Source organism: Glossina fuscipes, unplaced genomic scaffold (assembly GCF_014805625.2).
Source record: "Glossina fuscipes isolate IAEA_lab_2018 unplaced genomic scaffold, Yale_Gfus_2 121, whole genome shotgun sequence".
Lineage (NCBI taxonomy): Eukaryota > Metazoa > Arthropoda > Insecta > Diptera > Glossinidae > Glossina > Glossina fuscipes.
Genome location: NW_023998464.1, coordinates 1,951,724 through 1,968,508, shown reverse-complemented (window position 1 = coordinate 1,968,508; position 16,785 = coordinate 1,951,724). Strand labels below are relative to the sequence as shown.

Genomic DNA, 16,785 nt, shown 5'->3' with positions numbered 1-16,785 from the left:
TTTGCTGCAATTGCATGGAAAGTGTCAAGCCATTCGTTTCATCCTGATTCGCCTTGGAGATTAATCGTCGTATTGTATGACTAACATCACGGAGATGTCAAAAGTTCATAATGGATGTTGTTGTTTGTGCTTTTCGTAACTTGACAATCTTCTTTGATAACCAAATTGATATCAAATAATTTTATTTCGTTGTCCTGCCGCTCCACAATTCCAAGTTTGTGTCAAACAAAGCAAAAGCTATGGAAAAACTTTTTCTTATAACTACTAACCCGCTATAACGCTGGCATAAAACTGTAAGTCTCACATTATTGTTGAACTCAGTGCTTTCTATACTACTACTAATATTTCACTGCAAAAGTGGGAGAATCTGCTTTTGTTACATTTTGCTAAAATTTATTTGTTTATAAAAAAAAAATTAAATTAAGCCTAATTCTACATTCCCCGGACTTCCGGGAATTTTCTTCTTTTCTCTTAATTTATTTTCCTAAAAATAATAATAATGGTTGTTCCATGTTTTCCTTATAGGCCCGATCATCAAATAGACTTATAGAGAGAAAAAGTAGAAAAAGAATGTATACGCCTAGAGTCCGCCCACTTTTAATTTAAATAATTTTTAGTTTTAGGTCTTAAATTGTAGTTTTCTAAGTTTAACATGGGTTTTTCACAGTGAATTTTAACACACATCAGTTACTTAAATTTTCCTAATTTTGTACTTCATTACAGATTGTTGTTTGATCTACGTTGTGTGTACATGATAATCTAAAGTCTCGTAACTTTTTACTTGACAAACAATTCGCCTACATTCAAGGAAACTCACACTATTCGGACGATTCTTAAATTTGAGAGCATTGTATTTCAGGAGTTTTGCTGGCTTTTCCTCATTGGCTGCATTCCAAGAGTTCGAAATCTACAGTCCTTCACCCTTTTACGGTTGGCACTTGCGTCGATTTTTGTGATCTTCCTTGGCTCGGAAGATTTCCCTTGTTTTTTTTTTCTAACTCGGAAAAAAAATTGTGCTTTCCTTTATTTTTACTTTTGACTATCTAAGCACATTTCGTTTTATATATTTATACGTTTTTCCCAGTTTACGTTCTTTTGCGAGCCACTAGGTTCTCGTTTTTCTATTTTTTAGGTTTGAATTATATATTTTTTGTTTTTCCACTCATACACACTTCCGAACGGTTTTTATTATTCTTTTCTTCCCCGTCTGTCATCGATCACTGTCAATTTTATAAAGATCCATCGCTCTGGTTGCTTTTGCTTGCTTTGCTCACTTTTTGCTTTTTTTTTCTTTTCAGCGCATCAATGCACTTACGAAACCGTTTTGCACAATTATCGCTGTTTTCTCTTGCTTTGTGCCACTATGTCTTTTATATACAGGATTGGTTTTTTTCGCGTTACTGCTAGTTATTACATCACCTTTTTTTGTTGTTTTTGTTGTTTGAACGTTTTATATACTTTTCCTTGTACTGTGCTTAACTTAGTTTTACTAAGGGATGTTTTTTGTTACTTAGCAAGATCTCGTGTATTTTACTTTCTTTTTTTTATGTCATGAATTTTATGTTTAAATAAATATTCTGATGTTTGAATTTTATATTTAATACATTCCTTTTTTTTTAATAAAAACGTCGAAACAGTTCCTGCTTGGGCGGCACTTGGGAGGCAGCTTGTAGCCGATTATCTGGTGCCGGGGACCGCCTGCTGATTTTCCAGGTGTTTCTACCCTCAAGTAAATTTATATTTTCTAGGACTTTTTGCTCGCTTTCTCCGTCTTGAGTTATTATTCATTTTATAATATAAGGAAATTGGGGTTTCCGAATGACACAATTGAGAATCGACTTATTAATATTTAGAGAAGATGTTTATTCAATGTGTAAAATAAAACGTATGGCTTAAAACCCGTCGTGATTCATTGGTCGCTCGATCAGAAGAAAAACGCAAATTATCGCCTCCTCGACCCGGACGACAATAGAATTTGTACTTCCTGCTACGTTGTCTTTTGAAGTCAAAACGAGGTACGACATTGACTCCCCACAACAGTATTCAACTGTTAATAGTGCGGCTTAACACTATGCGTTTCACAAAAGTGCTTATTTCGCGATGTTTACCATTTAACTGTAATAATTTTAATTATAGTAAAATAATTTCTCATGCGATATTTTCTTTTAACAATTTAGTTCACATAACATTGACAGCTGTAATGTGGTATATTATTGAGATGTTCGTAACCGAATTGAACTTGTATATGATGAGTGTGCTGAGTTTTTTGTACTTTTACAGTGCTCTCTATATAACCAGAATGCACCACATACAAAATTGTTAGGAAAAATCGATAATTATTAAAGTGTTACCTACGTTATTCATACGAAATAATTTTCGGAAGCATAACCAAATCTGTCTGAAAAAGAAAATTGAAAAAAAATTTCTTTTTTCAATTACCGATTAAAATTAAAATGGCGAAATATGAAGTAGGTAGTGTAAATGCAAAGAAAATTCTTTAGCGGGTCTGTCCCTTGCAGTAACTCTAGTTTAGTTGAAAGACGCAAGTTACGCTGCTTTCTTCACAAAATCACTTTATTAATTTTAGCTTTATCTTTTTTTTATAATACTACTTATAACTTTTAAAATGTGTTTGTTTACAATTTCGAAATATACTTAATAAACAAAATTCATAAATAGAGAAGTAATATGATATGCAGTACTTGACCAGAAGCAGTGACTCAAGGATAGAATAGGAGTAAGTTTAATGACTGTTGTGAGTAACTGTTGGACGTAAGTCGCGCGCTAGCTAGTAAAACTAATACAGTTGATAGTTTTTACATTTTTACTTTTCATTTACAGAGTCGTATATAGATACTTAATTGCACTGTAACTAACTTAAACAAAATCATAAAAGTTAAACGAAATGTATATTTAGGTAAAAATAAAATATTGCAGACTACTTTTTTCTTTCTCCAATAAAACTTGCTCAAAATCTTTCTTTTTTTTCTCTTTTATAAAGTCAATTAGCAGCAAATATAAAAAAAAATACATAAAAGAGGAACATATGTGTAGAAATTGTTCAACATTGTCTATTGTGAGTATAAAAACTTGACATAAGAATTCATTCAAATTTTCATCCAAAAAGAGTTAATGAAATATTTTTACATCCGTTTTCACTTATAACGGAATAAACTGTTAACAAATGAATATTTCATAAACAACGCGATGGCTAGATTTTAAGGTGGAAAACAAAAGTAATTAAAGTAATTGTTAACTTTTTTGTATAAAAACGAAACGTAAGAAGTCAAATTCCTGTATGTAAAAATGATTTATCCTAAGTTTTCTCATTCCAATAATTTCTAAAAGCTTTAAAAAGAAATTATGACATTGTTACTTATACACATTACAAAAGTAAAACTTAGCTTAAAATGTAAGATTAACTTAACCTCAAAATATTCTCGAAATACACATTAGTGTGAACATTGTTATACAAACGTATTTATGTAATCCTATATAAATCTGATAGTTATTCCATAAAAAGTGATTTTTTTTCTTTTTATTGTTTTTATGCACATTAAGTCGACACTTAAGATTAAGAGATTAATCATATAAAAGTTACGCATCTAATCGGAATGAATTCAAACTATGCAAGAGTATATCATAATATTCATTACTTCTTCTCTCGTTAAAGTACGCAGCATAGCAGTAGTAATTGCCGTTATTGTATTAACCAACATAGTAAGTTCATCATGGAATTAAAAAATTGTAAAATCAAAATAAAGATATATATAAAAAAAGAATAAAGGAATAAAAATATTTAAAAATCATTTATAAAATAAACTCAGAATCCACATGGAAATTATTTATTATTTATATATATTTGTAAAATACAGTTAAAAACCTTAAATGTAATGGAACAAACTCTTAAGTTATTAGTTTCTTTCATTTTCTAACTTTACGCCTACAGGGAGATCCAAAAAAAGTGCATAAATTCTTAACCAGTCATATTCATTGTTTGTCTGCCCGAAAAATGTTTTTGTCTCGCTTTTTAGAATATTGAATATTTATCCAATTAAAGTTTCTCTCAATCATTCAGTTTTCGGGAGGTGAAATTTTGGGCGAAAAACTAAACAAAATTTTGAAAACAGCATATATCTACCCACAGCCTGATAATAATTTTTATAACGTTTTTATAAACGCTTTAGGACTAGTTCCTAAATGGGTTATAGTCTGTGACGAAGTGGAGTGGCATGTCAATGCATTCGACATAGTGCAAAAAAAATGCATATTTCTCACATCCATGTATTTGCAAGTGCCTCCGGCTACGGCACTGCAAGTGGATACGTGGTTGAAAAATTCCGCGAAACTTTCTGCTTTCATTATTATAGTAGACGCAAAAAAGTTTTAATTGAAGTGAATTTACGCACTCTTTTTGCTTCAAGAATTTTCCAAATTTCCAAATTTTTTGATTTCAAAAAAGTTTTAATTGAAGTGAATTTACGCACTCTTTTTGCTTCCAGAATTTTCCAAATTTCCAAATTTTTTGATTTCAAAAAGGTTTTAATTGAAGTGAATTTACGCACTCTTTTTGCTTCCAGAATTTTCCAAATTTCCAAATTTTTTGATTTCAAAAAAGTTTTAATTGAAGTGAATTTATGCACTACTGAGACGTCTAGTCTATACTGAAGAAGAACAATTAATGATGCAGTTTATTCATTACCGAAGCGTCTATAAATTATTGCTTGCTACTATTTATCTCTGTGTCCGTCCGCCCGTGGAAATCGCGGAAGCTGGTAGCCTGAAAGCATTGTCGAGAAGAAGCAAAGTACTATGGAAGAATGCTGCCATCTATTTTTCGATAACGATGGTTTGATCATTATACGTTGTCCAATATTGCCTATTAATGAACTCAATGTAAAATGAATTATCATATTTTCGTTTATTTATAAATAATAAACTAAGAAAATAAAGGGGAAAACTACTGTAACATATTCTCTTTGTGAAGTTGAATGAAAGGTAATAGAGGAAAGATATCTGAGGAGATACAAAAGTTTTGTTTTGAAAAATACAAAAAAACCATATTCAATTTAAATAGTTTTTGGGAGCCATGCGATTTTGGTGCAAGCTTACTTCTAAAAAAAATGATTTAAACTTAATAGTCAGCGGAACGCATGGGGAGTTTCTGAAAGGTACACATAAAAAGTATTTAGTTTTGCGCGACTGCTGAGTGCTTGAAGGAAAAAGTTGAGTTTTTCGCCAAAGAAATATAATCTATTATTAATAAAAAAATATTCAAATTAACCTATCCAACGCCATCCACATCTTCTGCTGAAGAATATTATTTTACAGGAGTATTGCGAGAAACTCGAGCGAAAAACGGGAAAATTACGAGAGTCTGAAGAATTTTCTTTCGAAGAATAAGTTTCCCCATTAATCTGCAATCTCCAAGAACCACAAAACGCCTTTCCACTTTCAAATATTATTCTTCAATCCCTTTTTTCGAAAATTATATGCCCAAAAGTGGTTCCCTTGTTGCCACAACAAGTCAGAGTTATGTAAAGGTCCCCAGAGGGGTGACAAGAATTGAAACGAACTATTTTTCGACTGATCAAAACTATTCAAACTATGAACATGTGATTAAATTGGTATTCTTTTTGTTCATGAAAGCAACTTTGTTCTCTTTCTATTCTCAGCAACTGTCGAAGGCAGAATGGTAAGTTTTACAGTTCAAGCGAAATGACAGCAAAAAGAGCAAGCAATTAGTTATTGGCAAAACGATCGAAAACCTTCAAATCACCATCAATCTATTTCAAATTCATCTCAATGGACCAGTACTTATTTATTTTGGTTTAGAAATCAACAGAGAAAACATTAATCTGTAACGTCGGGAAATACAGGTTGAAGACACTGGTAGGTGTTAAGAACTTCGGATTAAGCCGAATATGAACTCTTTCTTAGTCCAGCTTATTCTTACGTAAAGTGTCTGTGAACACTTTATTTACTTAAATTCATTTTCTTAAAATATTTATTATAATACATTTAGGAAAAATGTTGAAAAGCTAAGAGTCTGAAAGTTATTTAAGTTTAATTATAAAAATAGTATTAACAAATATGATATAATAAATCAAAAGAAATGATGTGAAAATAAAAAAAAAAATAGATTGAAAATAAAAATGCATTTAATAAATCATAAAATTCAATTAAAACATAAGCATATCTTGTTTTCTTTTTTGTTATACAGAAGAGGTATTCGCCTTCCCTTTGCCATGCAAGTGTATATCACCGGTGAATTTTATTAACTTGCTGACAAATATCTACATTCATTTGCAAATTTCCTATCAATTCGAATGCGACATTGTTGCTTTTCTTTTGTTATTTTCTCCTGCGTCCTTCATCATTTCAAATTGTCTTATGAGAACGTTCGGGGAGGAGATTGGATATACATACAAAGTTCTTACAACTATTGCTTTTTCTAAAAATTTGCTAGAATTTGTTGGTGCTTGTTGGTCATTCACTTCATTTTTGCCGTTATGCGGCCAAGCGTTCATAAGGTGTAGAGTAAAAACTACACGTATAAACGGTCAATATATTCAGCAAATTTATTAAATTAGGAGAGAATAAAAAAAGCGTACTTTTCGCAAGATTTACTGTTTCTATCAAATTAGAAAAAAAAAATGTTTACAAAGAAGAAAATGAAACAAAAGCACAAAAATTAGCAATTAACCCAACACAATTTTCGCGTCTTTGCCATCGACAACAATCTTTAGACCATGATATAAGCAAAACTCACGTTTGACTTGAGCGTATAATAAATCGGTAATTAGGAAGATCTAAAATATACATATGATGAATCGCACATGTAAACATTTTGAAATAAGCAATACCTGACCCGTCGAAAATGCTAATGTTGCACCAAAATAAAAATTAGCATTTGCCGAACCGGAATATATCCATAAATGCCACAGCGTAGGCAGAATACATAGTGAAACCAAGAAAAGACAAAATACTACAAAATTGTGAGCCATAACTGTAAAAGAGAAAACTGGAACGATAACTGTAAAACACAATAACTTGAACTTCAATCAGTACTTACACTTTAAAGATCTTTTCCAAAGCGGCAATAAAGCTAAATAGAAACTAACATCACCTAAACACGGATAAGCCCTAAATATTGACATTAATCCAATAAGAATTGTAGTCAATAAAATCGGCTCTTTACGTACTTTCATCGTCAGAGGTAACATATACAATATGGTGGCATTCATTTGGAATGTTATTAAAAACAATGTTCGAAAATGTTCGAACATTTCCGTAAAAAAATACCAAAATAAACCGATATTCGGTTGGAGATCACGATAGAAGAAGCTAAAATTTTGACAGTTAAATTTAACATAAAAATCAAAGTCGTAAAGTATTTACATGAATCCCAAGGTACCATCTAAATAGCGCCAATTGCCGACTATTTTGTAATTAAGCCAGCATATTATCATACATATGCTAATGAAGAGGAATAAAAAGTATACAATAGGCTTGACTTGCTTTTTACCAAAAACTAAAACAGCTGGTGCCAACAATACTATAGGGTACATATTGCGCATAGCTTCCAGTGCAACGCATAACGAAAATAACAATGCGCGCCTGTCCACTAATCCATACAGCGCCACTGATAAGAGAAAATTGCTAAAAATTGTACAAGTTAAACCTGCACAATTGAACAGTGCTAATGGATTGAAAAGGTAGGCTAACAGCACACAGCGAGGCATAGTAAGTTCATCAATTGGCTGATATTGTAAATCTTCAGTACCGGCGGCGTAATGCTCCAGGTCTTTCGATTGTTCGCTTAGCTTCTTACGCACAAATAATTGACTAGTTTTATACAAAACTATCGCAGTCATTAAGTCTAGCATCACATACAACAACGGCAGCCAACCTTGCAATAAATTCATGGCATGCCACAATAACCACAACATTAGAGGAATTTCATGCACCATATCGCCGGCGTATGGATCAATATTATGTTTAAGTAAATAAATGCCTTCTTGTGCTGGAAGGTTAAGAATTCATGAGCGAAATTTTTTAAAGTCTAAAAAAAAATTAGCACCTTTTTTGAAAGAATTCAATGGCGTTGCTATTTCTACACGATTTGCCATTATCGTCCCTACTTCGCTGTTAACCAAATATGTACGTATCAGGCCGCCCAATATTAACCATTTTAAAGTATTTCTATGCATTTTTCCTGTTAACAAATTATTTTCAACAGCTTTTTTCAACGAAAACAAATGAAAATAAAGTTTGACCAGACCGCATTAAAAACTTGAGTTATCCGAGAAAGGAATGCCAACTTCTTCCAACTATGTAAGCAAGAAAAATTGGATTTGGATGAGAAATGAGTGGAATCGGAACGATTGGAAAAATGGCATCCCTTGTTAGACAAATCTATCGAAAAGAAGAACGACATAGAGGCAATAGGCTATAATATCATGAACAGATCTATTTGAACAAATTCCAAAGCAACTTTTAATACAAACTCTAATCTATTTCTTTAAACGCAATGGCTTGTAAATACTTAGGTGAAATTCATGTATCGGTAACGGGTACGCAATGAGAACAAATGCTATTTCTTATACTTATTTCTAGATCTTAAGTAATTATGAGGGCATAAGTGACGTTTATAATTCATGAATATTTCACGTTGTATCTCTGTTTAAGAAGAGCTAAAGAGCTATACTCAAGATTAATTTCGTCCTTGCTGCAATTTACTTTGTAAGAAAGATTGAGTTACATTTATTTGTCATTATTTCGACGCCTCTTGAAATAATACATTGAATTTGTAACGAAGGCCTTAAAAAGAAGACGGATGTACTCTTTAACGGCTAAATGGAAGAATTATTTACTGTCAATCACTTACTGTATCGTAGGTAACTGAAAAAAATGAAAGTAAACGACATGATGACGATTGGCATAAAAATGGCACGTTTTGCATAAAGCAAAGTTTGAAATTGTAACTGCTGAGGGACGGAGGATACTCTTGGAGTATGGTTACCAATTATGGTATATATATAACAATGGTTATCGATTATTGCCATTGCTTCGATTTGAAAAGGAGAAAGGGATTATTTTATAAAGAAAATGCGAATGCTATAGATGGAAGCTATGGGTGGATTACATGAAATGAGAGAGAGAGTACTAAATTCAAAAAATAAAGAGAAATAAAATACCCATAAAATAGCAACAGCAATGGAAGGACCTAACAAGCTGAGAGAGTATAGGCCGATGTTGTGACGACATGAACTCAAGCGCGCGCTTACCAAATTCCAAAATGTCAGTCGAACGCAAAACCAAAAATCTTTGTATATGAAGTCCTTTCTTCGAAGCCCATCGAGTGGATATTTGATTATACGAGAATAAAACAATATTATGAGAGAAATTCTATTTAAAAAAAAGATATATTAAGAAGGAATTCAATATATTTCAAAATTAGGAAACGAGGATAAATGAGTCTTTTGGCTTGAATCTTTTCTTTGTAAATTATGTTTTTGGTTTGCTTTATAAAAAAAAAAATAATTTTTTTGTATATTATTAAGAAATCTTTATCTTCAGTGAAAAGATCGAGCAATATGTGTTAAGACGACCTTTGCAAACTATTGCTTTAATTGCTTGATATATAACACTTCAAATCAATAAAAAAGGATTGTAAGGTAATTTTGTTCGCAAAGGATTTATGAAGCGTTTTGTCCTACGTCTGCCATAACTTTTTTGAATAAGTAACCAAATGGCTAACTATAGCTAACAGTGACAAGGACATGGCGGAAACTCACGCAAACAATCTCACTGTGTTAGAAACTAAAGCTAAACCTTAATCCTTAGTTACACCTTAATGCGTAAACAACATGAAATGATCCAATTATTCAGTTACTCCAAATTTGTCTTTGAACTGGAGTAATCTTCGTTCTCGGCTTGTGTAGTTATGGAAAATATGTTATAAATGCTTCAACCCCTTTTGCTTTGTTTGGGTATGACCTCATCTTATAGTCTTTCCTTCTCTCAAATAATAGCAAAATTTAAAAAAAGATGTAGAAACCGTGAGATATTTTACCATGAAATCAACTTTATTTATTTACTTTTTTACCTATTTATACATGAAATTCAGCTAAAGAAAATTACAGTCGAATTCAGTGCATCTTAATAGTAAATCTTATACTAATTGCTTTAAAATTGGTCACGGAAGAAAAAAGAAGAATAATAATAACAAAGTAAGTTTAAAAATAAATTAAAAGGTTAAAAATAATAATTCGTGTATAAATAAATAAAAAGAGAGAGAGAAAAAAAAAAAAAAATGTCAATTCTTTTTCTATAATTTCTTTTTATTTAATATATTTAGTATAAAACACAGAGATAGCAAAAAAATCTTCGTTTGTGGATTTTTTGAATACTTGAAGAAGAAGACATAAAATTGAATTCACCGATTAAAAGATGTGATTCTCAGCGAAATTTTGGTTGCTGAATTGAAGAAAAAGATAGTTCTTACACATATCTTTGAACAAATTCCTCTTATTATTTTTCAATAAGCATGATTAAAGCATTTCAATTTTTCAAAATGAAAAACAATTTTTACTATTTTTATATATACTTATTTCGGAAAAGAGTGAAAATTAAAACCTTTTATTTTCTCTTTTTAGAAATTTTTATAATTATATAGTATTAACATTTTTTTATTAATTTTTATTAGTCTAGTTTTGTATGTTAGTATGTTTATTATGGGGATTATAAGAGGGTGCACATTGCAAAATTTCAAATATAATAAAGATAAATCTATCGAAAAAAGACCTGCAAATAAATTTCAGGATTGGTTAAATTTATTAAATGGTCTAAATTGCAAGTAAAACTATTATAGGACACATAAAAAATCTTTCATTGACAACAGATGCGGTCTCAACACGCCATCTTGGCATTTATATAAGCCCATTAAAAAAACACAACGAATATTCGCACATTGCATTGAAAAAGATATGTTTCAAAAACTCTTCAAGACAATTGTATGCATTCGCTATATTTAGCGACTAAGCTGTCGTAAATTCAAAAGCCGCGGATGAACCTTGTACATTCAAAAATATACAGAATACACAGACATTTGAAATATTAGAAGTGTTAGAATACCGTAAAAAAACGAATAAAACATTAAATGTTTTCCACAAAGAAAATGGATTTCGGTAAACTGGGTTGAAATCATATCAGATTTACATAACAGGTTAACATATTTCGGCGATGAAAACCGACATACCGACATAAAAAACATGTTAGACCCAGTAAAAAAATTAATAGAAGAGCTGCTGCAAGCGAACTACCTTGGAAATTTAGCCAGGATATTCTGAAGAGAATGTTCGAAAACATACGAAGACACGGCGGGGCCCATGAAAATTTCTTGAGATTATATAGTAACAATCAAATTCAACTAATTGTAGGAAAATTGACATCACTCCAAATTTTAATGAAAGATGAGTATTATTCTATGAGAGAGAGATGAGTATTATTGTATTAACGGTCAATCACGCTTTTCTAGTCTGAAACGCAACGCATTATCAAAACAACTACAACAAGATTAAATTTTTTTTTTTTTGTGCTTGAAATGTAATATATAATCTTGTATATATATGTATGTATGAAAAATAAGCATTTATCTTTCCTTGTACGTCTCCTGAATAGTTTTATACAATTTTTATAGGCGTGGCATTCGATTTTGCCCTCGGTTATTCCGATGAGTGTAAAGAAATAATAGACTTGAGTCAGGAAGATTGCGTATCATTAAACGTTCGAATATGGGATAATGTATCGATGAAAAATTTGCCGCAAGCAGGAACAATTTATGGAAACCAAGTACTGCGATTAATTATTAGATATGATGTAAACGCATAAATTCGCAAGAGAGCAAAGTAGAAGATGTGCTTATCGCTTATTATAAAAGCGCCAACGGTAGATCAAAACGACTCCAAAGATGAGGAGAAAATAAAAGAAGCTCAAATGGAAGCTCTTATTAGGGGGACCAAATATCTAACCATTGATGTAGACTATCGCAAATGTTCCAAATATTCAAGAAAGTTTTCTTATTGCATTGTGCAAATTATCGAGAGCATGCAAGAAAATATAAGAAGCCGAATGATGGAAACCATAATGAAAAATTGTGTTCTCATCTCAACAGAGAATAACTGTGCAGCACGTGAAAGAAAGATTATTAGACCTCTTCATGTTGTTCGGCTATTAAGCCGAAAAATATACAAAAAGTTGAATTAAAAATTCCACAGATTACTTAAGAGCATCAGAACCTCGCAGGGGAATCAAAATTTAAACACAAAAATCAGTGACAAATAATTTTATATGTAATTTCGTATAAAATTTTAGGAAACAAATATACTAATGAATACGATCCTGCATCTTTTTAAATCTGCAATTCTGCGTAAGTTGAGACATCATTCCCAAAGTTTATTGGCTCTGATTAGATGAAATTAAAAATGAGTAATGAAAATATTCCGCCTCGTTCGCCTCAAGATGGTGATAAAGTATCCCGAGAGAAGCGGCGTAATGAATGTTGCATCCTGATTGTGACTGGTAACGAGGGGGAGACATATTCATGAGCACCGCAAATAGCAAGAATTATTAAATGCATGAAATCTGCGGCATACGTTTTTTATTTGGCAATGTTATTCAATCTATCACACGTTTCAAAACGTCAGTCGGCTTTGGTTGCATTTGGGCTTAACCCATTTTAAAACCCTACAAGTAGTTTGCTTGTGCGATATAATCCTGAAGTATACATTCTCCAAATTCGTAGTTCGTAGTTACGCCCGTAAACACCTACAGAACTGTTATGCGGAATTCGATATGGGGATTCTTAAAATGTCTGCAAATCCTAAACACCTTACGCCGAGGAATTTCGGCATATTCCGTTCAACTGACCAGCACAAAACATGCATTGCCCGCGCTCGAATTATATTACAACGGAGAGAACAAGGCGGTATTTTATTGATCAATTATAAATTATTTCGTTTGATGGTCGTAACACTTAAGAAATGACGAATTGGATAAATCCCATCACCGTTTAATACATAAAATTTGTATTAGGCATTAGTTAGACTCGGTCCTGATTTAATAATATGTGACGACACATGGTATTCAAAACACGCAAGTGGGCGTATCATAAGCTCTTAAAAAAATATGTACCTGCGGACTGGTTTTACATTACAAAACGGTTTGTGAAGAATGGAATACTGGTGTATGGGGTACTTTGTCAGGTTCAACTCAATTCCTGAAAATACCTCAACAAAATTCGAAGCACAAGTCTAATGTATCGTTAAACAATTCATAATTATTTCCTATTTTAAGATTTTAAGGCTTATATTTTTGGAATTTTATTTCTTAACAAATTCTAAAAGTAAAAAAATTGAGCGTTTTGGAACTAATATTAAGTTCTGTAATATATGCGAAAGGCCGTACAAAATGGTTCGTGAGTTGACTCAAGTGATGAGCTATAAAGCTTATGTTCTGCACCCTTTATTGGTAGGTTTCACACAAAGTCATTCTCACGCCGTTACAGCAATTACTGCCTGAGAAACAAGAATTCGTTATATTGACCCGAATGACAGGTTTGTAAAAAATAAAAAAAAATTTGTAGACGTATAAGCCGTGAAAATTGACAAGACATTGATATAAATTAAATTTAATTACGAATTGTAGAGAAACAAAAAAAAATAACAAAAATATATATCCTTTCTTACACCTCCGAGCGAATTTTCGGAAATTAATTTGCTAAAGAACAGAAGAAGAAGAAGAAGAAGAAAGTACATCTCCGAAAATTAATCCCCAACTTTATTAAGGCCCAAACTAAGAACCCTGCGTTCACATTGGACTTTTTTTTTATAACGCGGCGAATCAACAACAGATGAATTTCAAGAACAAGAAGAAGTCATCATTGAGTGATTGTCATATTTATAATTATTTTAAAAAAAAAAACCTTTCGCAATGAAAAAGATTAAAAGAGGAGTAAAATCTAAACAAACTACCGAACAGCGAGCAATAAGCAAATATAAACAGCTTACAAAGTCTGTGCAGCGACTGACAGCAGAGCCGGACAAATTTTTGGTGTAAGACGCACGTGCTAAGAAAAATTTCTTTTTTTATTTATTGTCATTCAACTTTAGGGCTCAGCCGTCAAAATATGATAAAATAAAGGAAATGATCCAAATATTATATGGGTTTACAGTAAGTATGGATGTAGAAAGAAGGGAAATGCCAGAGATATTGCCGGAATTAGTAGTCCAAAATATGGATGAAGAGCAAATTTGGCAACAATTGGAACTGCGTAGTAATCTTTTAATGCCGGCTTTTGTCGATGAAACTGCTAAGTTTTTGTCGTTACGCGAACATAAACTTGAGATACGCTTAAAGGAGGAGGGGCAAGCAGAAGACGAATATGAAAACGAAGGAGAAGAAGTGGAAGAACATGATATGGATGCAGCTGATATTGCAGAGAAAGAGGACGTCGAGGGAGAAGATGAAGAAGAATTTGACGACAATGATGATGGTAAAGACAATGAGCTGAACATCAAAAAACAGTTTCAAAGAGTTACACGCAAATGTGCTGTTGATGATGAATTTTTCAAGCTTGATGAAATGACGAGTTTCCTTGAAGCCGAAGAAGCTAAGGAGGCCAGAAGAAAAACGGGTAAAGTTTTATCAGGTGACGAGGATGATGGCATTGATTATTTCGCCGATGATTTTGGTGCTTTAGCCTCAGAAGGTGCAGAAGACAATAGTGATTACGATAACGCTGCATATCAAGACTTTTTCAACACCCAACAGAATGGCGAGGAGGGAAAAAAATACCCAAAAGTCGACGACCACGGGTTAAATCGAAAAGCTAAAGATTATTTTAGTGAAAGATGGACTGAAAAAAGCGACGTGTATAAAAGTAATGACGAACGATGTCAGCTGCAAAGTTCTAGTTCAGAAGAGGATCTTGGCAAAGATGAAACGGATTCAAATAACGTTTCCGAAATCGCACTAAATGAGCAGCCCAAATCCACGTTCGAATTACGTCAGGCACGTTTAGAACATCGTATTCGTGATCATGAAGAAGAAATGCTGGGCGAGAAACCTTGGCAGCTCAAAGGTGAAATAGTAGCTGCAAGCCGTCCTCAAAATTCCCTGCTTGAGGAAATTCTTGAGTTCGATTCTACTGTACGACCCGCTCCTGTAATAACAGAAGACACAACACGTTGTTTGGAAGATATTATAAAACAACGAATCAAAGATAAGGCTTGGGATGACGTTGAGTTCAAAGTACGACCCGTTCGAACGCCCCATGAATATCGTAAACAGTTAGTCCTGGATCAGGAGAAATCGAAAGAGTCCTTGGCCCGTATCTATGAAAAAGAATATCAACGAGAATTGGAAAAGCTCACACCTAACCATGAACGCAATGAGGAGGAGGAACCAAAGGAACATCAGGAGATACGAAAACTTATGCGTAATTTATTTGTGAAGTTGGATGCTTTATCTAATTTTCATTTTACACCAAAGCCGGTTGCTCCAGAACCAAAAATAATTACAAATGCACCTGCTGTAACTATGGAAGAAGTCGCTCCCGTGGCTGTTAGTGATGCTAAATTGTTGGCACCCGAGGAAATTTTCCGTGGTCCAAAACATGAGCTACTTGGCAAGTCGGAACGTACGAAAACCGATAAAAATCGTGCCCTACGAAAGAAGAAGGCCAAGCAAAGAGCTATTCACAATGCTTTGGAGGCTAAAGTTTTGGAGCGCCAAAAACTAGGCATTCCTTTATCTAAAAATCAGGAAAAAGTGAAGTTAATAAAGAATCTAACGAAGCAACGTAATGTGGAAAAGGTAGATACCAACTTACAACCTTAACATTTTTCTTAAAATCTTTACAATTTATTTCCATTTCCTCCAGATCACTGCCGGTAATGATCACCAGAATTTGGGATCCTCGAAAGCATTTTTCTCTAAATTACAAGATCAAAGTAATTTAATGACGTCGGGTAAACCGGATAAAAGAAAACCTGATAAGACGACAATGTCAAGCAAAAAGTTGAAACTCTAACACAAAATGGCAGCACAGTAGCCTCAAAAGGTTATAATGATGCTGCACAATTATCTTACACGTGCAGTATATGTTGATATGAAGAACTGTGTTTCTTGACGTTTTTCTTGCTCTTATTTATAATGTAAACATTTAAAATATATATTTTTTTTACTCCTTACGAACTTTATTTATTATTGTTCATAACGAAATAATCATTCAATCATTATTTCCCTGCGCGTGTAACGTATCTGGCCAATTATCTTTGCAGGCATAGGTACTCATGGCGATAATTCATTGTTTTTCTGCTAATTATAAGCAAAGCATGAGCAAGTGCCGTTCGTTATTTCCTCTCTATGGCAATCTTTTTGTTGGTTTGTGCTGACATTCTTATATATATATATATATATTGTATACGCTTATTCTTAAAAGTCGCACGATACATGCAAAATTATCAAGAATTGTAAACAAACGTATTCAAACATTCTCAGTTGTGTGGAATTTTTATTTTCTCAGTTGTTTGGAATTTCTATACAAATTATTGAGAATATATACGCTTATTCTCTCAGGTTGTTGGCGTTTTTACAAAGACCTGTTGAATTATTGAGAACGAATATGCGCTTATTCCTTAAAGTCGTGCAATACATGCAAAATTGTTAATAATTTTATACGCATATTCTTAAAAGACGCACAATAAGGACATTAATTGT

At 32.6% G+C, this 16,785-nt stretch overlaps 3 protein-coding genes across 4 annotated transcripts in view; 2 read left to right on the top strand and 1 right to left on the bottom strand.

The window, feature by feature from the left end:
- LOC119640362 (ras-associated and pleckstrin homology domains-containing protein 1) overlaps nucleotides 1–3,273 on the top strand; it is a 29,271-nt gene extending 25,998 nt beyond the window's left edge. Inside the window, exon 2 of the mRNA XM_038038327.1 lies at nucleotides 724–3,273. The gene's annotated coding sequence lies outside the window, so the exon portion shown is untranslated. The remainder of the gene's footprint in view (nucleotides 1–723) is intronic.
- A 3,283-nt stretch (nucleotides 3,274–6,556) lies between these two features.
- Nucleotides 6,557–8,309, bottom strand: LOC119640460 (phosphatidylinositol glycan anchor biosynthesis class U protein). Of its 2 annotated transcripts, none has more exons than XM_038038528.1 (5): nucleotides 8,084–8,309; nucleotides 7,402–8,026; nucleotides 7,076–7,347; nucleotides 6,867–7,024; nucleotides 6,557–6,812 (listed from the first exon to the last, which is right to left on the bottom strand). In XM_038038528.1, the coding sequence occupies exons 1-5, from the start codon at nucleotides 8,211–8,213 to the stop codon at nucleotides 6,702–6,704; spliced, it is 1,296 nt and encodes a 431-aa protein (XP_037894456.1). In that variant the 5' UTR covers nucleotides 8,214–8,309; the 3' UTR covers nucleotides 6,557–6,701. The 2 variants fall into 2 exon arrangements, with proteins under 2 accessions (XP_037894456.1, XP_037894458.1); XM_038038530.1 differs by having other exon boundaries at nucleotides 6,867–7,009.
- Nucleotides 8,310–13,941: 5,632 nt separating this feature from the next.
- Nucleotides 13,942–16,187, top strand: LOC119640430 (U3 small nucleolar ribonucleoprotein protein MPP10). The gene is made up of 3 exons (XM_038038468.1): nucleotides 13,942–14,117; nucleotides 14,175–15,879; nucleotides 15,947–16,187. Exons 1-3 carry the CDS (start codon nucleotides 13,996–13,998, stop codon nucleotides 16,094–16,096), a joined length of 1,977 nt encoding a protein of 658 aa, XP_037894396.1. The 5' UTR covers nucleotides 13,942–13,995; the 3' UTR covers nucleotides 16,097–16,187.
- Nucleotides 16,188–16,785: the final 598 nt, after the last annotated feature.